The sequence below is a fragment of the Bufo gargarizans genome, chromosome 8 (genome assembly GCF_014858855.1).
Source record: "Bufo gargarizans isolate SCDJY-AF-19 chromosome 8, ASM1485885v1, whole genome shotgun sequence".
In the NCBI taxonomy this organism is placed as follows: Eukaryota; Metazoa; Chordata; class Amphibia; order Anura; family Bufonidae; genus Bufo; species Bufo gargarizans.
Genome location: NC_058087.1, coordinates 127,005,586 through 127,027,400, shown reverse-complemented (window position 1 = coordinate 127,027,400; position 21,815 = coordinate 127,005,586). Strand labels below are relative to the sequence as shown.

The following is a 21,815-nucleotide window of genomic DNA, read 5'->3' as shown; positions in this document are numbered from 1 at the left end:
GGGGCTACAAATCCCCAGTAAAAATGAGCCAAATCCTACATCAACTACATAAAGAGAAGACCGACCTCATTTTTATACAAGAAACACACTTTAAACACAATAATATACCAAGTTTGCTGAGAACAATGCTAGCGGCAGCAAGACTACTAATTGCTTACAAGTGGAAATTAGAATTACCTGCTACCCAATCACAATGGATCGATAAAGTAGAATCTCTCTCCAGATTAGAGGAGCTTTCACATTGGGAACTAAGAACCAACCAGAATACATTGCCTGTCCCAAAAAAAAGTCACCACCTGGATTTAACTAAGCAAATAGTTATGAGCCTCCTATTGGATAGTTACTGCGTGGGCGATTGTCTTTCAGCTGACAATAAGTTATTTAACCCAAATGGTGCAATGAGTTGCTTCTCATTTCTTAAACAACCATGTCGAAAGACACATTTCGTGAAAACATCAGAGAAAACATCTAAGGAGATTGCAGAAACTACTAAAATTGGGTTAAGAACTGTCCAACGCATTATTAAAAACTGGAAGGATAGTGGGGACCTATCGTTTTCAATGAAGAAATGTGGCGGGAAAAAATCCTGAATGATCATGAACGTTTGGTGAAATCAAATCGAAGAAAAACAACAGTAGAACTCAGGGCTATGTTTAATAGTGAACGTAAGAGCATTTCCACATGCACAATGCAAATAGAACTCAAGGGATTGGGACTGAACAGCTGTGTAGTCGTAAGAAAACCACTAATCATTGAGGCAAACCAGAAAAAAAGGCTTTAATTTGGGAGCATAAAGATTGGACTCTGGAGCAATGGAATAAGGTCTTGTGGTCTGATGAGTCCAGATTTACCCTGTTCCAGAGTGATGGGCGCATCAGGGTAAGAAGAGAGGCAGATGAAGTGATGCACCCATCATGCCTAGTGCCTACTGTACAAGCCTGTGGGGGCCGTGCTATGATCTGGGGTTGCAGCAGTTGGTCAGGTCTAGGTTCAGCAACAGTATGTGCTCCAAGAATGAGGTCAGCTGACTACCTAAACATACTGAATGACCAGGTTATTCCATCAATGGATTTTTTCTTCCCTGATGGCAAAGCATATTTCAAGATGTCAATGCCAGGATTCATCGGGCTCAAATTGTGAAAGAGTGGTTCAGGGAGCATGAGACATCATTTTCACACATGGATTGGCCACCACAGAGTCCAGACCTTAACCCCATTGAGAATCTTTGGGATGTGCCCTGAGAAGGCTTTGCACAGCAGCCAGACTCTACCATCATCAATGCAAGATCTTGGTGAAAAATTAATGCAACACTGGATGTAAATAAATCTTGTGACATTGCAGAAGCTTATCAAAACAATGCCACAGCAATTTGTGCCCTAATCAAAGCTAAAGGCAGTCAAACAAAATATTACAGTGTGTGACCTTTTTTTTTTTTCTGGTGGGGACTTTTTTGTGAGACAGGCAGTGTATGTTAAGACTTGGACACAGTGGGTGGACAAAGCTCCGTTATGACATGATTGGATGTCATACACCTCTCACAATTTTAAATATGGACAGTAGAGAAACCATTATGCGCCACAACACTTTATCCTGAGACATGTATAACAGGTTTGGAACCCTACATTCCATCCCTCCCCCCTCACCCACCCTTCTTTCTGATTGTTCCCCTTTTTGCCTGTTCTCATTTGTTGTCTCACCATTAATGCAAGGAACAACAAGGAGCGCCTGGTCTTAAATAAATAGTCTTCAGAACACGGCCAGGGGCCGAAATTTGTTTGTTGTGATATGCTGCGGTAACTCTTTGTACCTAGTTTGGCAACATACATTTGTTTCTCCACATTATCAGCTTCCATACCATAGTATTGTGTACATGTTCTAATTTGTACTGTAATTTGTACCGTGATCTGCACTTCAAAATTAATAAAAAAAGATTTTAAAAAGAAAAAGAAAAAAAGGATTCACATTAGTGTGTATCTCCTGAAGTACACACTTGTTATTTTAAATGAAATATTAGGGGACAGTGGACATAGTAGGAGTCAAATATGGCAAAACGATGTCAGTCCAAATATTTATCCTATTTATCAGCGGGTTGACCTATTATTCCACTGTAACTTGTTTTCCTTATGCCAGTCGCAGCATTGCAGCATATTCCATTATCTTATTATGGTATCTATGTAAAGCAGACTAGACTACAACAAAGTTGTTCCAAATTAATGATGTGCTACATTTTAGGACTTTGTTGCAGGTTTGGCATTTTAAAAGCAAATAATGTTTTATCTGCATTAGATCTGAGGTGAATATATATAATGTAAATAGTACACTCATTCTTTGCAGGGTTGTCTTCTTTGCTATTTGAGGAAGACATTGTCATTCAAACGATTCAGCATTTTTGTGTTGATGCATCACCTGCTCTTACAATGAATTTTTGTATAAGGCCTCATGCACACAGAAAAAAGCCTGTAAGATGACACACTGAGTTGAATACAATGCTCACGTATTGGGGTACAGATGTAGCATTCCTCATCTTGATTCTTAAACAATGGTAAGAAACTTTGAATTGATATTTTGAATGACTTTCAATATGAGAGCCAACAGAAAACTCTGCATGCCTCTGTATGAGAATCAAGGCATATGATGTACAGTAGGGTTGCATGCATTTTTGCAGTGAGCAATAATATGGCTGTGTGTTCATGCAAGCCTTATATGTACTCTTCTCTCACCATTGATGAATGTTTTTGTCAGCCACTGTGATAGCAATAACAGCGGGTAATTCATCTAAAAGGATGACTTTTGATTATGTAAACTCAGTGCCATATTACATGGTCATAACTCTGGCAATCTTTTCAGATTGCCAATGACTTTTCTTCCCCATCATAAAATCATTAAAAGCCGCTTCCTATCTTGGACATTTATGGCATATCCACAGAAGTGGGATCGGCAATTATCGCCCATGCATTGCATATGCTATGGATATCACATAAATGTCTGAGATGATAATATCCATTTAGGGTTACAGTGTAGAAGCACATTGAAACCCTAGCCTTGTACACAGTGTAATTTTTTTTTTTTTACTTTTTTTTATTAGCCAAGTTTAGGAATACATCCTAAACAGAGGAAATGTATAATTAGAGACTCAGCTTCTTCTTCTAATTTTTATTGCAGATGGCAAAGATAATTAGTTAGAATTACTCTTAGGAATTAATCTGCTGCATCACTCAACAAATGGATCTTTATAATCAAAATCGTAAAGAGGTCAAGTCATTTATCATACTATTGATCCTTAATGATGAGATCAACTATGAAGCCTGCTTTATTCTTAAATACTGATTAATTTCTAATCGAATAATCCTTACCTACTATTAGCAAATAAAACTAAATGGACAAACGTTTTTGAGGTCCATTGCAAGTCAAGATACTGTATCACTAGTGTATGGCAAGTGTTGTCCTTCTGCATGTTGCATGAGAAAAATAACAGTGCACTAAATTCAACCCAACATGGATTACTTGACAACATCCATCAATAGATTAATACATGTTTACTTTCAGATTATCTTCATTCAGTGTTTAACTACCGGTATGGTGGGCTCTATACCTAGTTTTATTCTTTTATTTATATATTTTGGGTCTGGCACAAAAAATAAATAAGATTAAAATAATGAGAACAGCAATACAAAAGCATTTAAAGATGTTGTGCAGCCTGTTTATGTTGATGAGTGATGACCTATCCTCAGAATAGGTCAATATAGAATTGGCAGGGGTCCAACATCTGGCAAATTGGGGAAAGTTTTGCAGGATCTTGTGGCTTTAAAAAATCTGTTCAACTATGCTTTTCAATATAGTTGTATAAAGGCTGCCACAAACCACTCAGACATACTGAAGAGATGCTCTTTTGCTGCACTTGAAGCCAAAACAAATCTAATGGTACATTAAATGTATATGTCCCATATGACAGAAGTATTTCCCAACTTATACACATAGTGCCAAACTGATGCAGGGCCTTATGAGCATGTTAGATTTAGGATTTTAGCTCAGATTTATTATCTTAACACTTAGAAGATGGTATATAATAGGTGTACAGCTAAATACCTTGTGACCCTTTTTACTTATTATTTTAATACATTATGTTCTATCATCATTATTATTATAATTTTTTTTTGGGATGTTTAGCTGATGAGAAATAAAAGATCAATTCACACTATAAGATTATAGTGGTTATAAGTGTTTTTTTTCCCCCTTTTTCAACTGTTCAGACAGAGAGTAGAATATTTTAATATATTTTAGTTCAGTAAATGTATCTATGTAGCACAGTTATTTGGTTATGATTAATACACAAACAGTATGGTTTTAAATGTCTTTGCAGAATTGTCTTTTAGCCTTCAAAAACTGCTGATGTGAATCCTAAGGTCCCCTGGTTGCAATAAATTACTGTTGGTAAACACCATGGCAAAGTATGTAGCTTACTTTGAATGTCCATCCCTTGCCCCCCCAAAATAAGAGCTAAAGCAGAGGGATCAATAGGCAAGGTTGCCTAGGTCAAGAATCTTATAGTTACATAATATATTTAAAAAAATACATTAGTCTATCATGTTTCACCAAGGGATAGGTGGGGAAGTAAAAGTATTTATGCCAATGATGAATATATGTACTGTGTATAACAATTACATGCTGCATTTAGTACTTTGAAAAGTAAAAACCCAAGCTTTGGAAAAACACATATTCTGTAGTAAAGTTATTCTGTCATGATTTGTATAGTATAAGTAGATGGTGCAGAGCCCATATAGTCCACACTTCTAGCGTAACAGAATACCTTTGTAGGATAACATCTGTATTTCTAAATAAAGGTAACTGAGATTCTTATCTAGCATTACATTCTTACAGATGTAGATTACTCCCTTTTCATAGTTCTGTAAAAATAACTTGCAAAGATAGTTCTTTAATCTTCACACACTCCCACCAGAGAAGAAATATATTCATATTATTTATTAATATAACATCCCAAATCTTCTACAGCAGTCTTCAGAGGATATAATCTTTTCTATACAGCCAACAGCAATATATATATATATACATATAGGTGCCTTAATAAACTTGTCATGTGTAAAAAGTAGAGTAATGTGCAAAGCAATATATGCCTCTAGGAATAATAATACACAATGCAAAAAATGCAAATATGAAGAGATCTGCCAACTAATCCAGGCAAACAAAAGTGGAAGGGGAGCAATCTCCATAACTCTTCTCCCTGTTCCCAACTAAAATCTTTGGGTTGTCCAAGATTTTGACATTGATGCTTATCCTCAGGATACGTCATCAATATCTAATCCCAGCACCCCAGCCAATCAGCTGTTTGAAAAAGTCGCTGGTCTCTGGTGAGTGCTGTGGCCTCTTCCCAGGCCTGTGACATCACATTCATCAGTCACGTGGCCTAGACACAGCTCAGTCCCATTTAAGTGAATGGAGTTGAGCTACAATACCAAGCACAGCTGCTAGCTGCACCGAGGCTGCGGCGCTCACAGGAGAGCAGTGGCCTCATTAGACAGCTGATCGGTGGGGGGTGCCAGTAGTTGGACCCTCTCCGATCTTATATTGATGATCTATTCTAAGGATAGGTCATCAATATTAAGGACCTGGAGAACCATTTAAACAATATTTTCTCTGAAATGCTGAAACATTCATAGTAAAACATGGCTGTTTGTAATGGAGCGTGTTAGGGTTCACACAGCATGAATCTCCTTACAGTTTCCCCTTCAGATCACTCCATGTGCAGCAATTTAATTGTACTTTCATAGTAGTGTTTAATTAAGGAGGCACAGAGGTGAAATGGAGTACAATACATTACTAGAAAGAAATAATGGGGCCTATTTAAACAAAAGGGCCCTCTTCAAATAGTCTTCGCTCCCATAATCCCTCTGGAGCCTTTCAACATACAGCATATTCTGCAGATACTACATAAAGTTCCCTACAACTAAATTGCAGATTTCATTTTTAATAGGACATTAAATTCAAAATGTGTGTCCCTTTCCAAATATTAGTGTTACCGCTATATATATATATATATATATATATATATATATATATATAAAAATTTAATGTATATCAATGATAATCAGTATCGTAGAGGACCCATAGCGTTTCTGTCAGGGGGCCCAACAGTTTACCATACAAAATAATACAGCATGCTATTCTATTCTCTCTGTATTTTTTAACAAAGCCTCTGAATAGAAGTCACCTATAAGTCCTCTATTGCTTGCTTGAAGTAAATTTGTTCTAAATACAATATGTGTCCATTCACATATATAATTAAAGTTCAGTTGTGTAAAGGTCACTTTACACAGACCCAATAATCAGGCTGATTATTGGGAATGAGCGTTTGTAGAAAGACCTTTCCTGATGATTAGTCTTTAAAAAAATGTTCTGGTGATCACCAGATGAACAAGCAAGCGTTTGTTCATTGGGTGATCCTGTTGTTCTGCTGCCACCAAATTGTTTTATTTCTGTGCAGCAAATCATGCTATCTAAACAGGGATATGCTGCTCAGAGCAATGATTGTCTATAAAGACAAGCGATCGCTGTTGCAATCACTTGCCCTTTACAGTGTAGGTGATTGCTGCATGTACAGTATATTCAACCCTAATCACCTTTGTTTCATTCCAGATAATTGCCTATAAAAGAAACTAGAATATGCTAAAAGAAGAAGAAAGTAAAACTACAGGAAAAAAAAATCTAAAATAATAACTGGACATTAAGAACTTTACTTGAAAATATTATATATATATATCTATATATATATATATATATATATATATAAAATCATAATTTCATTACTGGTATATTTTGTTAGTATTAATATAGTAACATTAGGAGTAGTGTTGTTCCCTAAAACATTGGTCCCATATCCTCGTCTAAGTAAACTACCATAATTAATTTATTAGGTCACTCAGTCTACATAATGTGTATATACTTTTTGTTTTTACTTCCTTTATAGGCCCCTGAGGTGTGTTAAGAAATATTTAGTAGCACAATTATGACCACCCTTGCAACATATGTTATGGAATAAATGTTTATAGGATGGATAGATAGATAGATAGATAGATAGATAGATAGATGATTCCAAAATGTATAAGTGGTATTTTATGTAAAATGGTATTTTCTAATTTTCAAATGACAAAAAAATGTTATTACAAAAAATATCTTCAGATGTTCATTAGTCTACTGGGTAATGGACAGGGTTATTTACCTAAAAATATTGCTCCCATCTACACGTAAACTCCTAACATGTTATGTTTACATAAATACATATATTTTATGTATTGGATTCACATATTTATGTGTAAATGCACTTTTAACCAGATGACTGCATAATGAGACAGCTTTTATGCAGTTTGGTTTATTTGTAGAGCAGTTGACTGTGTAGCTGCTTCATACGATTCTTCTAATTCTCCAGGCTTTGGCTTGTACTCAGTGCTAAATGGATTCTCACTTTCAAAGTCTATATCATGTTCTTCGTCATCTTCAACAATAGACAACTCAATGTTTTTCCTCTCATCTGCTGGTGTAGGTTCTTTATCTGTTGAGACTTCAGTTGTTTTTACTTCCTCATCAGGAAGTACTTCGGAAGGTATTTTATCCATTTCGGTGTCATCCTGACCATTTACAGCCTTTTCTCCTTCAGCTTGACTAGGAGATTTCTCCTCACCCTCTGTAAGAACTTGGTCATCAATAGATTTCTTCACACTAAAACCTATTGGAACTTTGATTGATGAACTTTTTGAGGATTTTTTTTCTGATTGGGTGAAAGACTTTTTAATTTTTTCTCTTCTTTCTGGGGACACTATTTTCGTGCTGATCTTACTCATTTTCTTTTCGATATTTTGACGTGAAAATGCTTTCTTCAGACTGTCTACTTTCTTCAGACTGGATCTTTTCATTTTCTCAGCTCTACTTGGCTCGAATTTTTCATCGACACTGTCATCATGACCATCATCCTCATGATTAATTTCATCATCTGAAGAAAGGTCGATTGTATGCATGGTCTCTTCCTGAGACTTATTAGGGTCAGTAGGTTCTTCTGGACCTTCTGTTATACTAGGTACAGGTGTTGGTTCTTTCACAAATACACTTGCAGGGATTTCATTTTCTTCCTTTTTGGAAAAGAACAGATTGAAATTAGAACTTGTGCAGATTAAACAAAACAAAAATATAATGCTTCAAAGTAAAAGATTTGTTTGCATTGTGCTGTTTTACCTAGACACTAAAAAGTTTAAAGGGAACCTGTAACATGGAACATCTATCTATCTATCTATCTATCTATTTTGTGGGAAAAGACTGAGTATAACTTGTATTTCATTCACTAAAATGCCTGCTCATTCTGACCTTTGAAGCAAAGGAAGCGGTCTTATCAGTGATTGACAGCCTTCCCTCTATGACTGTGTATACACAGATAGCTGTCAATCACTCATAGTGCAGCTGGCTTGGCTTCAAAGCTGAAAATAAGCAGGAATTTATACAAATTCTACCAGTCTTTTCCCACAAAAAAAATGTATATAATTCTGCTCACGTGCTCCTGCTTTATTCGATGCTGCTGGCAGATTATACTCCATTGTCATGGTGATAGATTCTCTTTAAGACAAATATGAAATCTATTATTTCAATTTAAAAAAAGCATAAAAAGGTGTCTACTAGTGTTGCACGAAGCCTGTTTAGACTGCTCTGTCCGAGCCCGATATATTGCTAAACTTTGTTCATAAAATATGCTCCATACAACATCACAATGTATGGGCTTTACTGAGGCAATCTTCTTATCACCAACAGTCTCATTCCTGGGCCGCTACAGTTAGTTTCTGCGCATACATTAATGTTTCAAAATCCAAATCCAAACCTTTGTTAATGACCGTGGCATAAGCCACAAACCCAAGTTTGGATTCCGTTTTTGAAACATTAATGTATGTGCAGAAACTAACTAGAATGGCACAGACATGAGACTAAACAAGTCTCACATTACTGAGTGTGGTAGGAAGATTGCCTCAGCGAAGCCCATACATTGTAATCCTGCACAGAGCACATATTATGAACAAAGTTTAGGAACGTATCTGGTTCAGGCAGAGCAGTGTGAACTGGCTCCAATCAACACTAGTGAGTACGTTAAAGGGAACATGTCATTAATTTTATGCTGAACTTAGCGAGGACAGTATAAAATAGTGACAGATGCACTGATTTCAGCGGTGTGGCACTCATGAGCTAAAAGTAAGTGGTTGCCAAGAACCAGCATCATAATCATTGCAGCCCCGGCCTCGAAAAGAGTCAAATCTACCTGAGAAGAGTCAGAGTTATTCATAAGCTCCTGCTCTCCCCGTCCATCTGCTGATAATTGGCAATTCTCTTCTAGGGAGAAAAGTAAGGAGAAGACTGTATCATCAGCAAATGGGCAGGGAGAGCAGGATTATGATGCTGCTTTTCGGCAACTACTTACTTTTAGCTCACGAGTGACAGTCATAACATTATGCAGGTTCCCTTTAAATTATTGTTAAAGGAGTTCGTCACCATATGCATAAAAAAAATAAAGGGTCCCAGATAATGACTAAAGCCACAAGGTATTTGTATCATGAGAGATATACTGTGTACATATAATTTCTCGAATGTGTTCAGCATAGCATGCTCCCATTGATCATTGACTGTGTGGGCGGAGCAGCTTCAAAGTGAAGGTAAAAATCCCAGCATGCATCACAGCAAGCATCTTCAGAGGAGTGATCACATGACATCCCTTGCCAAACAAAACAAATCGTGGTTTTTTTGTGTCACCATTTTCTGAAAGCTATACTTTTTCTTTTTTTTCTGTCAATTATCTTGTGCAGGGGCTAATCTTTTGCAGAAAGAGTTGATGTTTTTATTGGTAACATTTTTGGGTACATATGATCTTTCTTTGATTGCTTGGTATTACACTTTTTGTGATGTAAGGTGACAAAAAAATTGCTTTTTTGGAACTGTTTTTATTTTATTTTTTTCTTGCCGTTTACCTGAGGTGGTTGGTCATTTAATATTTTTATACAGCAGGTTGTTACGGACATGGCGATTCCCAATATATGTGTGTGTGTGTGTGTGTGTGTATATATATATATATATATATATATATATATACTGTATATCTAAACAACATGTGTTGAATAAGTATCACATTTTTAACTTTTTACCCAAGAAGTGCTGCATTACATTTATTTGGATTATATATATATATATATATATATATATATATATAGAGGGTGGGCCTTTTATATGGATACACCTTAATAAAATGGGAATGGTTGGTGATATTAACTTCCTGTTTGTGGCACATTAGTATATGTGAGGGGTGCTTGGTTTTAATGTAACTATATATATATATATATATATATATATATATATCTACACACACACAGTGGATATAAAAAAATCTACACACCCCTGTTTAAATGTCTGTTTTCTGTGCTGCAAAAGAATGATACAAAGATGAATCATTTCAGAACCTTTCCACCTTTAATGTGACCTATAAACTGTACCACTCAATTGAAAAACAAACTGAAATATTTTAGGTGGAGGGAAGAAAAATAATAATAATGTGGTTGCATAAGTGTGCACACCCTCTTATAACTGGGGAATGGGATATAGCAGTGTTCAGAATTAAGCAATCACATTTATAATCATGTTAAATAGGAGTCAGCATACACCTGCCATCATTTAAAGTGCCTCTGATTAACCCCAAATATAGTTCAGCTGCTCTAGATGGTCTTTCCTGAAATTTTCTTAGTCACATCCCACAGCAAAAGCCATGGTCCACAGAGAGCTTCCAAAGCATCAGAGGGATGTCATTGTTAAAAGATATCAGTCAGGAGAAGGTTACAAAAGAATTTCCAAGACATTAGATATACCATTGAACACAGTGAAGACAGTCATCATCAAGTGGAGAAAGTGTGGCACAACAGTGACATTACCAAGAACTGGACGTCCTTCCGAAATTGATGAAAAGACGAGAAGAAAACTGGTCTGGGAGGCTACCAAGAGGCCTACAGCAACATTAAAGGAGCTACAGGAATATCTGGCAAGTACTGGCTATGTAGTACATGTGACAACATTATCCCTTATTCTTCATTTGTCTGGGCTATGGGGTAGAGTGGCAAGACGAAAGCCTTTTCTTACGAAGAAAAACATCCAAGCCAGACTACATTTTGCAAAAACACATCTGAAGTCTCCCAAAAGCATGTGGGAAAAGGTGTTATGGTCTGATGAAACCAAGGTTGAACTTTTTGGCCATAATTCAAAAAGATATGTTTGGTGCAAAAACAACACTGCACATCACCAAAAGAACACCATACCCACAGTGAAGCATGGGGGTGGCAGCATCATGCGTTGGGGCTGTTTTTCCTCATCTGGAACTGAGGCATTAGTTAAGCTAGAGGGAATTATGAACAGTTCCAAATACCAGTCAATATTGGCACAAAACCTTCAGGCTTCTGCTAGAAAGTTGAACATGAAGAGGAACTTCATCTTTCAGCGTGACAACGAGCCAAAGCATATATCCAAATCAACAAAGGAATGGCTTGACCAGAAGAATATTCAAGTTTTGGAATGACCTAGCCAGAGCCCAGACCTGAATCCAATTGAAAATCAGTGGGATGATCTGAAGAGGTCTGTGCACAGGAGTGTTTTTGCAAAGAAGAGTGAGCAAATCTTGCCAAGTCAAAATGTGCCATGCTGATAGACTCATACCCAAAAAGACTGAGTGTTGTAATAAAATCAAAAGGTGCTTCAACAAAGTATTAATTTAAGGGTGTGTACACTTATGCAACCATATTATTTTAGTTTTATATTTCTTTCTTCCCTTTAGGTCGAATGCACACGGCCGTGTTCCGCGGCCGTGAGCGGTCCGTGGTATGCCGGCCTGGATTTCTGCTCGTCAGAGCACACCCTAAACAGTGTTTCACTAACTATGCTATAGATGGTACTGTCAGCCTTGAAGTTCCTCTCACAGCTAGTTACTCACAAGCACCACCATATCACTTTCAGCTCTCAGCCCAGACTCTTCCCCAATCCAAAACTCCAGGCCCTATGTTGGCTTTTTACAAAGCTACCTCAGAAAAGCTTGGGCTTTCCATAACATACTGGGCACTCCCTGGAGCTTAATCTGCATATGATGGGATTCTGGGGGAAAAATACTTACCATCTATCACTCTACCTGTCACTGTCTCACAATATATAAGCACACATATATACATGTACTGTATACATCAGGATAAACGTTAGGTAAATAATAAAAGCAGTAGATTGTAAGAAGACCATTGATAGCCACCAAGAAACCTAGCGCTCATGCACCCTTCTGTGTGTGGCTTAAATATCTAGGGACCCTTAGCCTTTGACTAGTGAATGATTTGGGAGCATGGTCCTTTAACAGGCAGTAGGTGAGCGCATGCTTGATGCATCGAGGAAGTAGCATGGAGAGGAAGTCTGCAACCAGGAAGCTCAATGACATGGTAAGTGGTGCAACATCAACACCCACAGGGAACAGCAGAAGGGCTGCTGGTATGTACTGCAGACCTAACATGAATTAAAGCCAAATTCATGACTTAATAATTAAAGCCAAATTCATGGATTAGGAATTGCCATCATGCCATCTTACAAGTAAATGTCTTAATGATCAATAACATTTGGAGGCACATGGAGACATATCTTAATCTATTATCTTGCCATGTTGATCATGTTTCAGACAATACAGAAGAACAAATAAAGAAGCTCCACAGATTATGCTCAACTTTCCTCCCATGAACAGTATACAACAAAAATAAATGCCCATAGGAAACAATTGCCTAAGCTTTAAGTACAAATTCTTAATGTACTGTAGTAGTTATGGTCAAATGTTAACAGGACTCAAAAGGCTTATCATATAAAAAGGCATTTAAGTATTAACAATAGGGTTGAGCAAACCCGAACTGTAAAGTTTGGGTTTTTACCGAACTTTATGATTTTTGGACCCCAGACCCGATCCGAATATTTCAGTAAGGGCTGCTTCACACGAGCGAGTCCATTGCGGGAATGACGCTCCGTGTGTGAGTGTGATCCTCCACTCTGAACTTGCAGGAGCGCACAGCATTATCATGATTTATAATGCTATGTGCCTCTGCTTGACCTTATTTCTACAGAATCATACTGACAGCTTTATGTCACTATGATTCTGTGGAAAAAAGGCCATGCAGAGACAGATAGCATTATAAATCATGATAATGCCGTGCGCTCCTGCAAGTCCAGAGCGGATGATCACACTCACACACGGAGCGTGATTCCCGCAATGGTCTCGCTCGTGTGAAACAACCCTAAAAGTTTGGGTTCGGTGTTCATCAATTTCTCTGTGCTTTTTGAAAGGCTGCAGAGCTGCCAATCAACAAGCGTTTAACTCTGTGCCCTTAGAAGCCATCACAGCCATGCCTACTTCTATATAAGCTTGAGTCACGTAGCACTGCATGTCACTCTGCTGTTACTGGTGTAGGGATAGGATGCTGCTGGTGATTTCAGGGGGAGAATAGGAGAGAATCTTTGTTCAGAACGTCAATCTAACTCATCGATCGACATACATTTAGTTGTGTGGGTGCAGGGCACAATCTTTTTACCCTGTCCTGAGCCCAGTGACCGAAATATTTTTTTTATTTTATCCAACTGTTAGTTAGATGGGCGGTGGCAGACATTTTATGCAAGCTCAGTGCACCAGGAGTACCTTTGGAATACCTCACTAATAATCTGGTTTAAAAAAAAAAAATCACCCTATTTTGGCAATATACAACATCTGGTGCCTTTGCAGGATTAGTCAGTGTGCAATTTAAGCTAGAAATAAAGCCATAATTTTCAGGGTTTTTTAAAACACCCTTTTTGTGCAAAATACACTATTTTATATCCCTAGCTGCATCTGGACGTGTGAAATTCAAACGTTATTTACAGCTTTCATATCCTATTAGTAAAAAAAAAAAAACACTTTTTGGGCAATATACAACATCTGGATTAGTCAGTGTGCAATTTAAGCTAGAAATACAGCCATAATTTTCTGGGTTTTTAAAAACACACTTTTTTTGCCAAAATACACCATTTTACAGCCTTTGAGGCATCAGCATGTGTGAAATTCAAGGCCTTTGCTGCATATGTAATTGTGAGATACACACTTTAGATACTGTGGTTCTATTCAGGTATTTGAAATACAGCCATTTTGGGCACAAATGTTTAATTGCGGCCTAGTGTGGGTCAGGGCGTGTGAGATGCACCCTTTATATACAGGAGTTATATTCAGTTATTTTAAATGCAGCCTTTTTGGGCACAAATCTTTATTTGCTGCCTAGTGTGGGTCAGGGCGTGTGAGATACACCCTTTATATACAGGGGTTATATTCAGTTATTTGAAATACAGCCATTTTGGGCACAAATCTTTAATTGCGGCCTAGTGTGGGTAAGGGCGTGTGAGATACACCCTTTAAATACAGGGGTTATATTTTTCTACCAATAAAACACCCTTTTTGGGCAAAATACACAATTTTTCTGCCCTTGCAGAATCAAGACGTTTGAAATTCCAGGGTTATATAATGCTGTCATATTCAGTTATTAAACAAACCATTTTGGGCAAAAAAAGTTTATTTGGCAGCCTTTATAAACAGGAGTTATATTCGGGTATTTAAAATACAGCCATTTTGGGCAAACAAATTAAATTGTTGTCTAGTCTGGATCAGGGCGTGTGAGATACACCCTGTACATACTGACGTTCTATTCTGCTATTAAACACCCATTTAGGGCAAGATCCTAAATTTAAGAAATATGAGGAGAGCGTCAAATAAGGGACGTGGCCCGGGTCGTGGTGCTGCTGGTGGAGCTCCTGTTGCAGGGAGAGGACGTAGTCGATCTGTGCCAGCTACACGCACAAGTGAAACCCCTTCCTCAGTTGACAGCTTAATAAATTTAAAGAACATTTTCGGGTGACAATAATCATTTTTTTTCTGTCATAGACCCCTGCTCTACCAAGTAGACAGGTTAATACATTTCTGTAATTTTTCTGTTACATTATTGGGTTGACATTTTACAGTTTTGGACGTGAATAAACCCCTGCTCTGCATAGAATAACATTTCAGAATTTCTTCTTTAATTAATGCGTGCCACCTCCTTTCAGTCAATGCTTAAACTTTTAAAAGTTGTCCCACATTTGCACCTCAATAGCTTTCCCCACATTTGCGCTTCAGTAATTTGTCCCACATTTGCGCCTCAATAACTTTTCCCAGATTTGCGCTTCAGTAAATTGTCCCACATTTGCGCCTCAATAACTTTTCCCACATTTGCGCTTCAGTAAATTGTCCCACATTTGCGCCTCAATAACTTTTCCCACATTTGCGCTTCAGTAATTTGTCCAACATTTGCGCCTCAATAGCTTTCCCACATTTCCGCTTCATCCCATTGCAGCCATTGACCTCCCTTGGATGAGGACTCCCTTACTCACGCTCCCTCTCTGGCGTGGAACCCTGATTCGCTGATAACCGTGATCAACATGGTAGGCTCAGAAAAGAACATTGAAAGTTGAAAGAAAAGATATCCAAATAAATGGTGGATGTCACTGGAGCACCTCTACATAGGTAACAGGAACATAAATTTCCAAAAATCGTCTGTTACATTGTGAGGTGAAATTTTTTAAATGTTGCCGGATAGAGACCCCTGCTCTGCATAGTTGGCAGGGAATAAAATTTAATAAATTCTTTATTAATTGATGCGCGCCACATCCTTTCATTCAATACTTAAACTTTAAAAAATTGTCCCACTTTTGCACTTTAATACTTTGTCCCATATTTCCGCTCTACAATTTTAAATTTGAAAAAAATTATCCTCCCTTGGATGTGGTCTCTCTTTCTCACGTTCCCTCTCCGGTGTGGAACCCTGATTCGCCGATAACCGTGATCAACATGGTAGGCTCAGAAAAAACCATCAAAAGTTGATAGAGAGGATATCCAAATGGATGGTGGACTTCACAGGGACGTGCGATCAGGCAGAAGTTAGCTAGAGTCAACAAAGCAGCAGTAGGGCCTCTCCTGGCTAATGTTTACAAATCAAAAATCCTACAGTGACATTCACTATAATTTTTTATTAATCATTCCAATAACAGGGCATCTTAAGAGTACTGTATGGTTATTTATCATCACTACCTCCCCTCCTTAACGTGGAAGCTTATGCTTCAATTCTTTGTCCCACATTTCAGCTCAATTACATTTAATTTCATCCATTCACCTCCCTTGCATGTGGTATCCTTTTCACAGTATCCCTCTCCAGCCTGGAACCCTGAATCCCCGCCACCCGTGATCACCGTGGTAGGCGCATAAAAGAACATCAAAAGTTGATAGAGCAGATATCAAATTGGATCGTAAACATCATAGGGACATGCGACACGGTGGGACAGTGGGAAAGTGTGCACACACCTACACAAACTGACTGACAGGGGTTAGCCCCTGCAACTTCTGGGTCTCTAATTTGGGCACATGGTCTGAGCTTGCCCTTTACCCCTTGGTGGTGCTGGCCTGCCCTGCAGCCAGTGTATTGTCTGAACGTGTGTTTAGCACAACTGGAGGGGGTTATCACAGGTTATATTTCCCAATGTTTTGGGGTGTAATCTAATAAAAAAAAAATATATATATATACATTTAAAACCAAAAAGCAGTGTAGGCTACTCCTCCTTCACCGCCGCTTCCACATACCCCGCCACATGCACCTCCTCAACCTCCTACTCCATATGGACCTTGTCCTCCTAGATCGAGATTATTTTATTTTTTTTGCATATTTTATGTTATTTAAAGTCATTTCCCTAGCCACATTTGTTTGCAGAGCACTTGACATGCTCTTAACCACATTGTGATGCCATTTGCAGCCCTCTAGCCCTTTCCATGACATTTTTACAGCCATTTTAGTGCTCAAAAGTTCAGGTCCCCATTGACTTCAATGGGGTTGGGGTTCGAGGTCAAGTTCGGGTCCCGAACTCGAACTTTTTTGTGAATTTCGGCCTAACCCGTTGAACCCGAACATCCAGGTGTCCCCTTAACTCTAGTCAACAATAGATTCACATTTATTTACTGAAAAGCTTACCATCACTTTAATTATTTTTTTAAATGCATGGTTATGTATAATGCAAAGATGAGATGGGTTATCCGGAGGTAGATGCCAACAGGGGCTGTCTAAGGTATCCACCTTTAAAGATTTGACATTTCTAATACAGACAATGTTTATTACTAGTGCTGAGCGAATCACAGCTAACAGAGTGGACTTTGATACGAATTTCAGGAAAAATTGGATTCGTCACGAAGGTGAATTTCCTTGCGCTTTGTGGTAACTAATCAATTTTTCATGAAATGACGGTAAAAATAAAACATACTTAGCCCATCGTGAAAACACGGCAAATCTTGTGCGAACTGATGTGTAATTTCACCACGTCATCATGCTGGCCGGGCACGGTGACGTCATCAGTGATCATCATGTCAGAATGCACGAGATTTGGTGTGTTTTCTTCAATCAAGATGGCCACAATGACCTCTCTGCGATCAAATGAATGAGGTAAGTATGTACTTTTTTAAACCCAGACTAACCCTTTAAAGGCCTCAATGTGACTCTCAGATGCCACAATCAGCGCTGAATGCGGCATCTGATGGGTTTAATGATGGGGGTGGCGCAATCACCTTTCCCCATCATTGTACCCAGTACATATAATGGAATGCGCTTTGTGTACTTTGTTATGAATCAAATTTCTTGTCAAAATCAGCCAAATCAAATTTTTTACAACTTTGCTCATCACTATTTTTTACGGTGTAACATTAAGAAAAAAGGATTATTGGTTTTAACTTTGTTTAAGGGCTCATGCACACGAACATGTGCTGGCTGAGCCCATATTGCAGCCCACAAACATTTACTTTATTGGGTCTGCAATCCAGAAGGTCTGGTGCAAAACAGAGCCACAAAACCACACGGAAGCACTATGGAGAGCTTTTGTGGGATTTCTCTCCGTGCCTCTGCACCGCAAAAAAATAGAACATGTTCTATTTTTTTGTGGTGCGAACGGATCATGGACCCATTTAATTTGAATGGGTCTGTATCCATCTGCTGAAACTTCACAAATGTTGCCTGAGCATTGAGGTGGGCAATGGCTGTGTGCATAAGCCATAATGGTAATAAAAAGGATGAAATAAAGCCACTAATATTATTTTACATATTAGAGCATGTTAAATTTATTTTGCACTTGGGTGAGGTATATCAAAGCAAATCCAACCATAACTAATAGTTAATTTAGCAGCAGATCAGAAATTTAGATTATCTTGAGTTTGCACCTAAATTTAGAATATTGTTGTAAAGGAATGCTTTTGCATGTGAAGGAAGAGAGAACTCTAAATTAATGCTGTAATAAAGAAACTTAGGTGATCTAAAGATGTTCTAGTTAATCTTAGAACAAATAATTGCTTCCAAAGGAGGATTACATTAGCTTTAGACATTTTAAATTGGGCACAAATCACTATCTCCAATTATAATGGAAAGTCATTATTGCATGTAGAAATAGTTAAGGAGGTTGAATCATGATTTTCTTTTATAAAGGTACTTTTTTGGTAAATAATGGGTAAAATGATTAGAACATTTATTGGGATGATTTTTATTTCTAAATATGATTGTTACCTTTAGTTTTAATTTTAGGATTAAATAATGTAAAATAATAATGGCTATATTTCCATTTTAGTGCATGTATTTTTGTGTTCTAAGAGGTTTAAATGTCTCTGTTGCTTACTGATTGCTGTCATATGTCAATTACTGGATGCCCTACCCTAGAAATCTATAGGGCAGACATCTTATCACAGATCATCACAAAATCATGTGTTATTAAAAAGCTGCTCATCTCATGCCACACATCTTGGGATAAAAGGTAAGGAGGAACTCATCTGTACCTGTAAGTACAGCTGCATGCTCTGAGTTTAGGGAACTTTCCCTGAGATGGATGCTTTCTATTTCCCTCCCTTTCCCATGCTCTACCCCGTGTCTCTTCCCTCTTGCTCTGTCAACCACATTCTGTGCAATATTTGAGGAAAATATAACAATAACACTAACTTGCTCTGACCACAAATATCTGTACAGTGCTCATAGATAGATTGGCTACAAGACTTCCCTATACACTGTTATGTTGTAATCTGTAACCAATGAGTAGCATCTGCATTAACATGGTGCATGTTGGCCCACATTGGAGGTGAATACGAAAAATGGTAAGATAGGAGCTTTAAAAAAAACGAAAACATACAGAAATGTTAATTTGTGTCCTATGAACTTGACCTAGTGGGTGTATATGTGTTTGACATTAGACTGTGAGCTCAATTAGTGGAGAAACTAATGTTTGAGTGGCAGCTATACCTGTACAGCGCAAAAGAGTTTTGTTCTGTGGTGTGTAGACCATTTTCTTTTGTGATTTATTGTTATCATATATTGGTCTTTACAATTAAATTCTATCTAAAATAAAGAACAACTTTAAGCTCTTGGGCCCCAATTCAAAATTTATATTCTGTTCTATAGCACTTAAAACAGATTATATGTAGTGTTGAGCAAATCGAAATGAAACAAATTGACTTTGATCCGAATTTCAGGAAAAATTTGATTTGCCACGTAGCCAAATTTCCTTGCACTTCATAGTAACAAATCATTTATTCCTGAAATAGTGGTAAAAAAAAATACATTCTCACCTCATCCAATTGCTCGTGGAGATGCCATTGTGGCCATCTCGATTGAAGAAACAGAGCGAAATCTCAAACACGTTGATGTGGCCATGTCAGCGTACTGCCCCAGCCAGCGTGATGACATCAACACGTAACTGTGCGAGAGATTGTAGGGCTTCTTCAATCAAGATAGCTGCGACAGCCTCTCTGCGAGCAAATGAGGTAAGTATGTATTTTTTTTTTACACTGATAATACCCTGAAAAGCCTCAAGTTTAATTTTAGATGCTGCATTAGAAATTAACGAGGGATCAGAGGTATTTAATGACGGGAGGCAGCGCGATCGATGTTCCCTGTCATTGTGCTCACTACATACAATGGAATGCACTTCGTAATAAGATACGAAGTAATAAGTTACAAATCAAATTTCTTTGGTGAAGCAGCCGAATCTAATTTTTGATAACTCCGCTGATCTCTAATTATATTAATTATATGCTATTTATAATACTGGTGTGTTCTGGTGTGGCAAAAGTTCCATTGGGCATCTTTGGACATCAGGACCGAGATTAGACTGCTACCTCTTCATCTCCTATAGCAATGGTGGCGAACCTATGGCATGGGTGCCAGAGGTGACACTAAGAGCCCTCTCTCTGGGCACCCATGCCCCCTGGGAAAAGTCTATGGTTTACCAATATGCCTTAGAACTTTCCTGCCATTCATCAGCGCAGGGCATGCTATGAACAGCACAGGCAGGGAACTGAATGTAGGCGGGCATATAGCTAAATGATAGAGTACAAGGAAGATATACTATATTGGTTTTCACGTTAAATTGCAGTGCTGGCACTTTGCGATAAGTAAGTGGGTTTTGGATTGCAGTTTGGGCACTCGGTCTCTAAAAGGTTTGCCATCACTGTCCTATAGCTATGGCTTGCTAGGAAAAATGTGTTCACTTCAAGGAGTCTGTTGAGAGTCTAAAAGGGTTTTGCTCCACCTCAATGATCTGCTTATATTCTATTTATCCTTGCAATGTAATGTAAACATTAAATTCATGTAACATTAATTTGCTTCTTGCTTTTGTAAAAAGGAATGCTGTGCTAAATCAAAGCTGGGGTTCCTTTATTTATGGGACATGGATACCATTTACTTAGGAATAAACCCAATGCACTGTGGCAATAGATCAACTACAAACAAGCTCTAAGTAAAACTAGATTGGAAATACCATTCAAGAACAATACTCTGAATGTTTAAAAAGAATTGTCTCCCAAAGTATATATTATCTCAGCTTGGAGGACAACTTTAATGTCAAGCGAATAAATGATAAAAACTGTAACCTAGAGACAAGACGTGCTGCTACTTTCTGCTACCTGACAACTAAATATATCCTATGGGGAGTATTAGGTCTTAGGAGTTCTGATACTTCCAGTGATTCATTAAGCAGGCAGAATGACCATTAGCTATGGATTTAAAAAGTGCTAAATAATAGCTCCTGAGAGTTGGTCTGAATTTTGATACCCTAAGTATAATTACAAATCCAATTAGATAAACATGGCAGTAAAGCAATTGACTAGTTTCTGAATCTGATAAGGAAATATGAAATATCAAAATATACTGTACTTAATTTTTTTTTTACTGATTAGACTTGATTATAAGAAGAAATACTTGTTTACTGCACATTTCCAAAGAAAATCGTGTTCTACAAGTCAGAGAAATGTTATTTTTACCTCAAAGTAAATGATTAGGAAATGCAGAATAAGAATACTAAAAATGATATTTAAGACTGTATTGCAGGTAATTGTAATATTGCACTTTCTGCATATATTTCATTGTGTTTTGTCAGGATTACGACTTACTCAGGAGGGGAGCTTGCAGGGTCAAGCTAGGCCTTCATCTGTCAGCTCTCGGGCATCCAAATCTAAGCCATTTTTGCTGCCACCACGAGTCCAATCAGGCTGACGAGACAATTTCTGGGACCTACATCAATCATGAGAAGAGGGTCCCTTACCCTGCAGGGCCTCATGTGAAATGAATGGAGCAGCAGGTTGAGCATGGGCAATGCTGCTCCATCCATATCTATGAGAGTGCTGGAAATAGTCGGGCTCTTGTGCAGTA

The 21,815-nt window shown here is 37.9% G+C and overlaps 1 protein-coding gene across 2 annotated transcripts in view; it reads right to left on the bottom strand.

Annotated features, from left to right (window-relative positions):
• Window positions 1-5,427: 5,427 nt before the first annotated feature.
• CAVIN2 (caveolae associated protein 2) overlaps window positions 5,428-21,815 on the bottom strand; it is a 139,996-nt gene continuing 123,608 nt past the window's right edge. For both annotated transcript variants that reach the window (XM_044304242.1, XM_044304243.1), the window contains one exon: window positions 5,428-8,138. In XM_044304242.1, coding sequence (XP_044160177.1) covers window positions 7,371-8,138 — 768 coding nt within the window. In that variant the 3' untranslated portion in view covers window positions 5,428-7,370. The remainder of the gene's footprint in view (window positions 8,139-21,815) is intronic.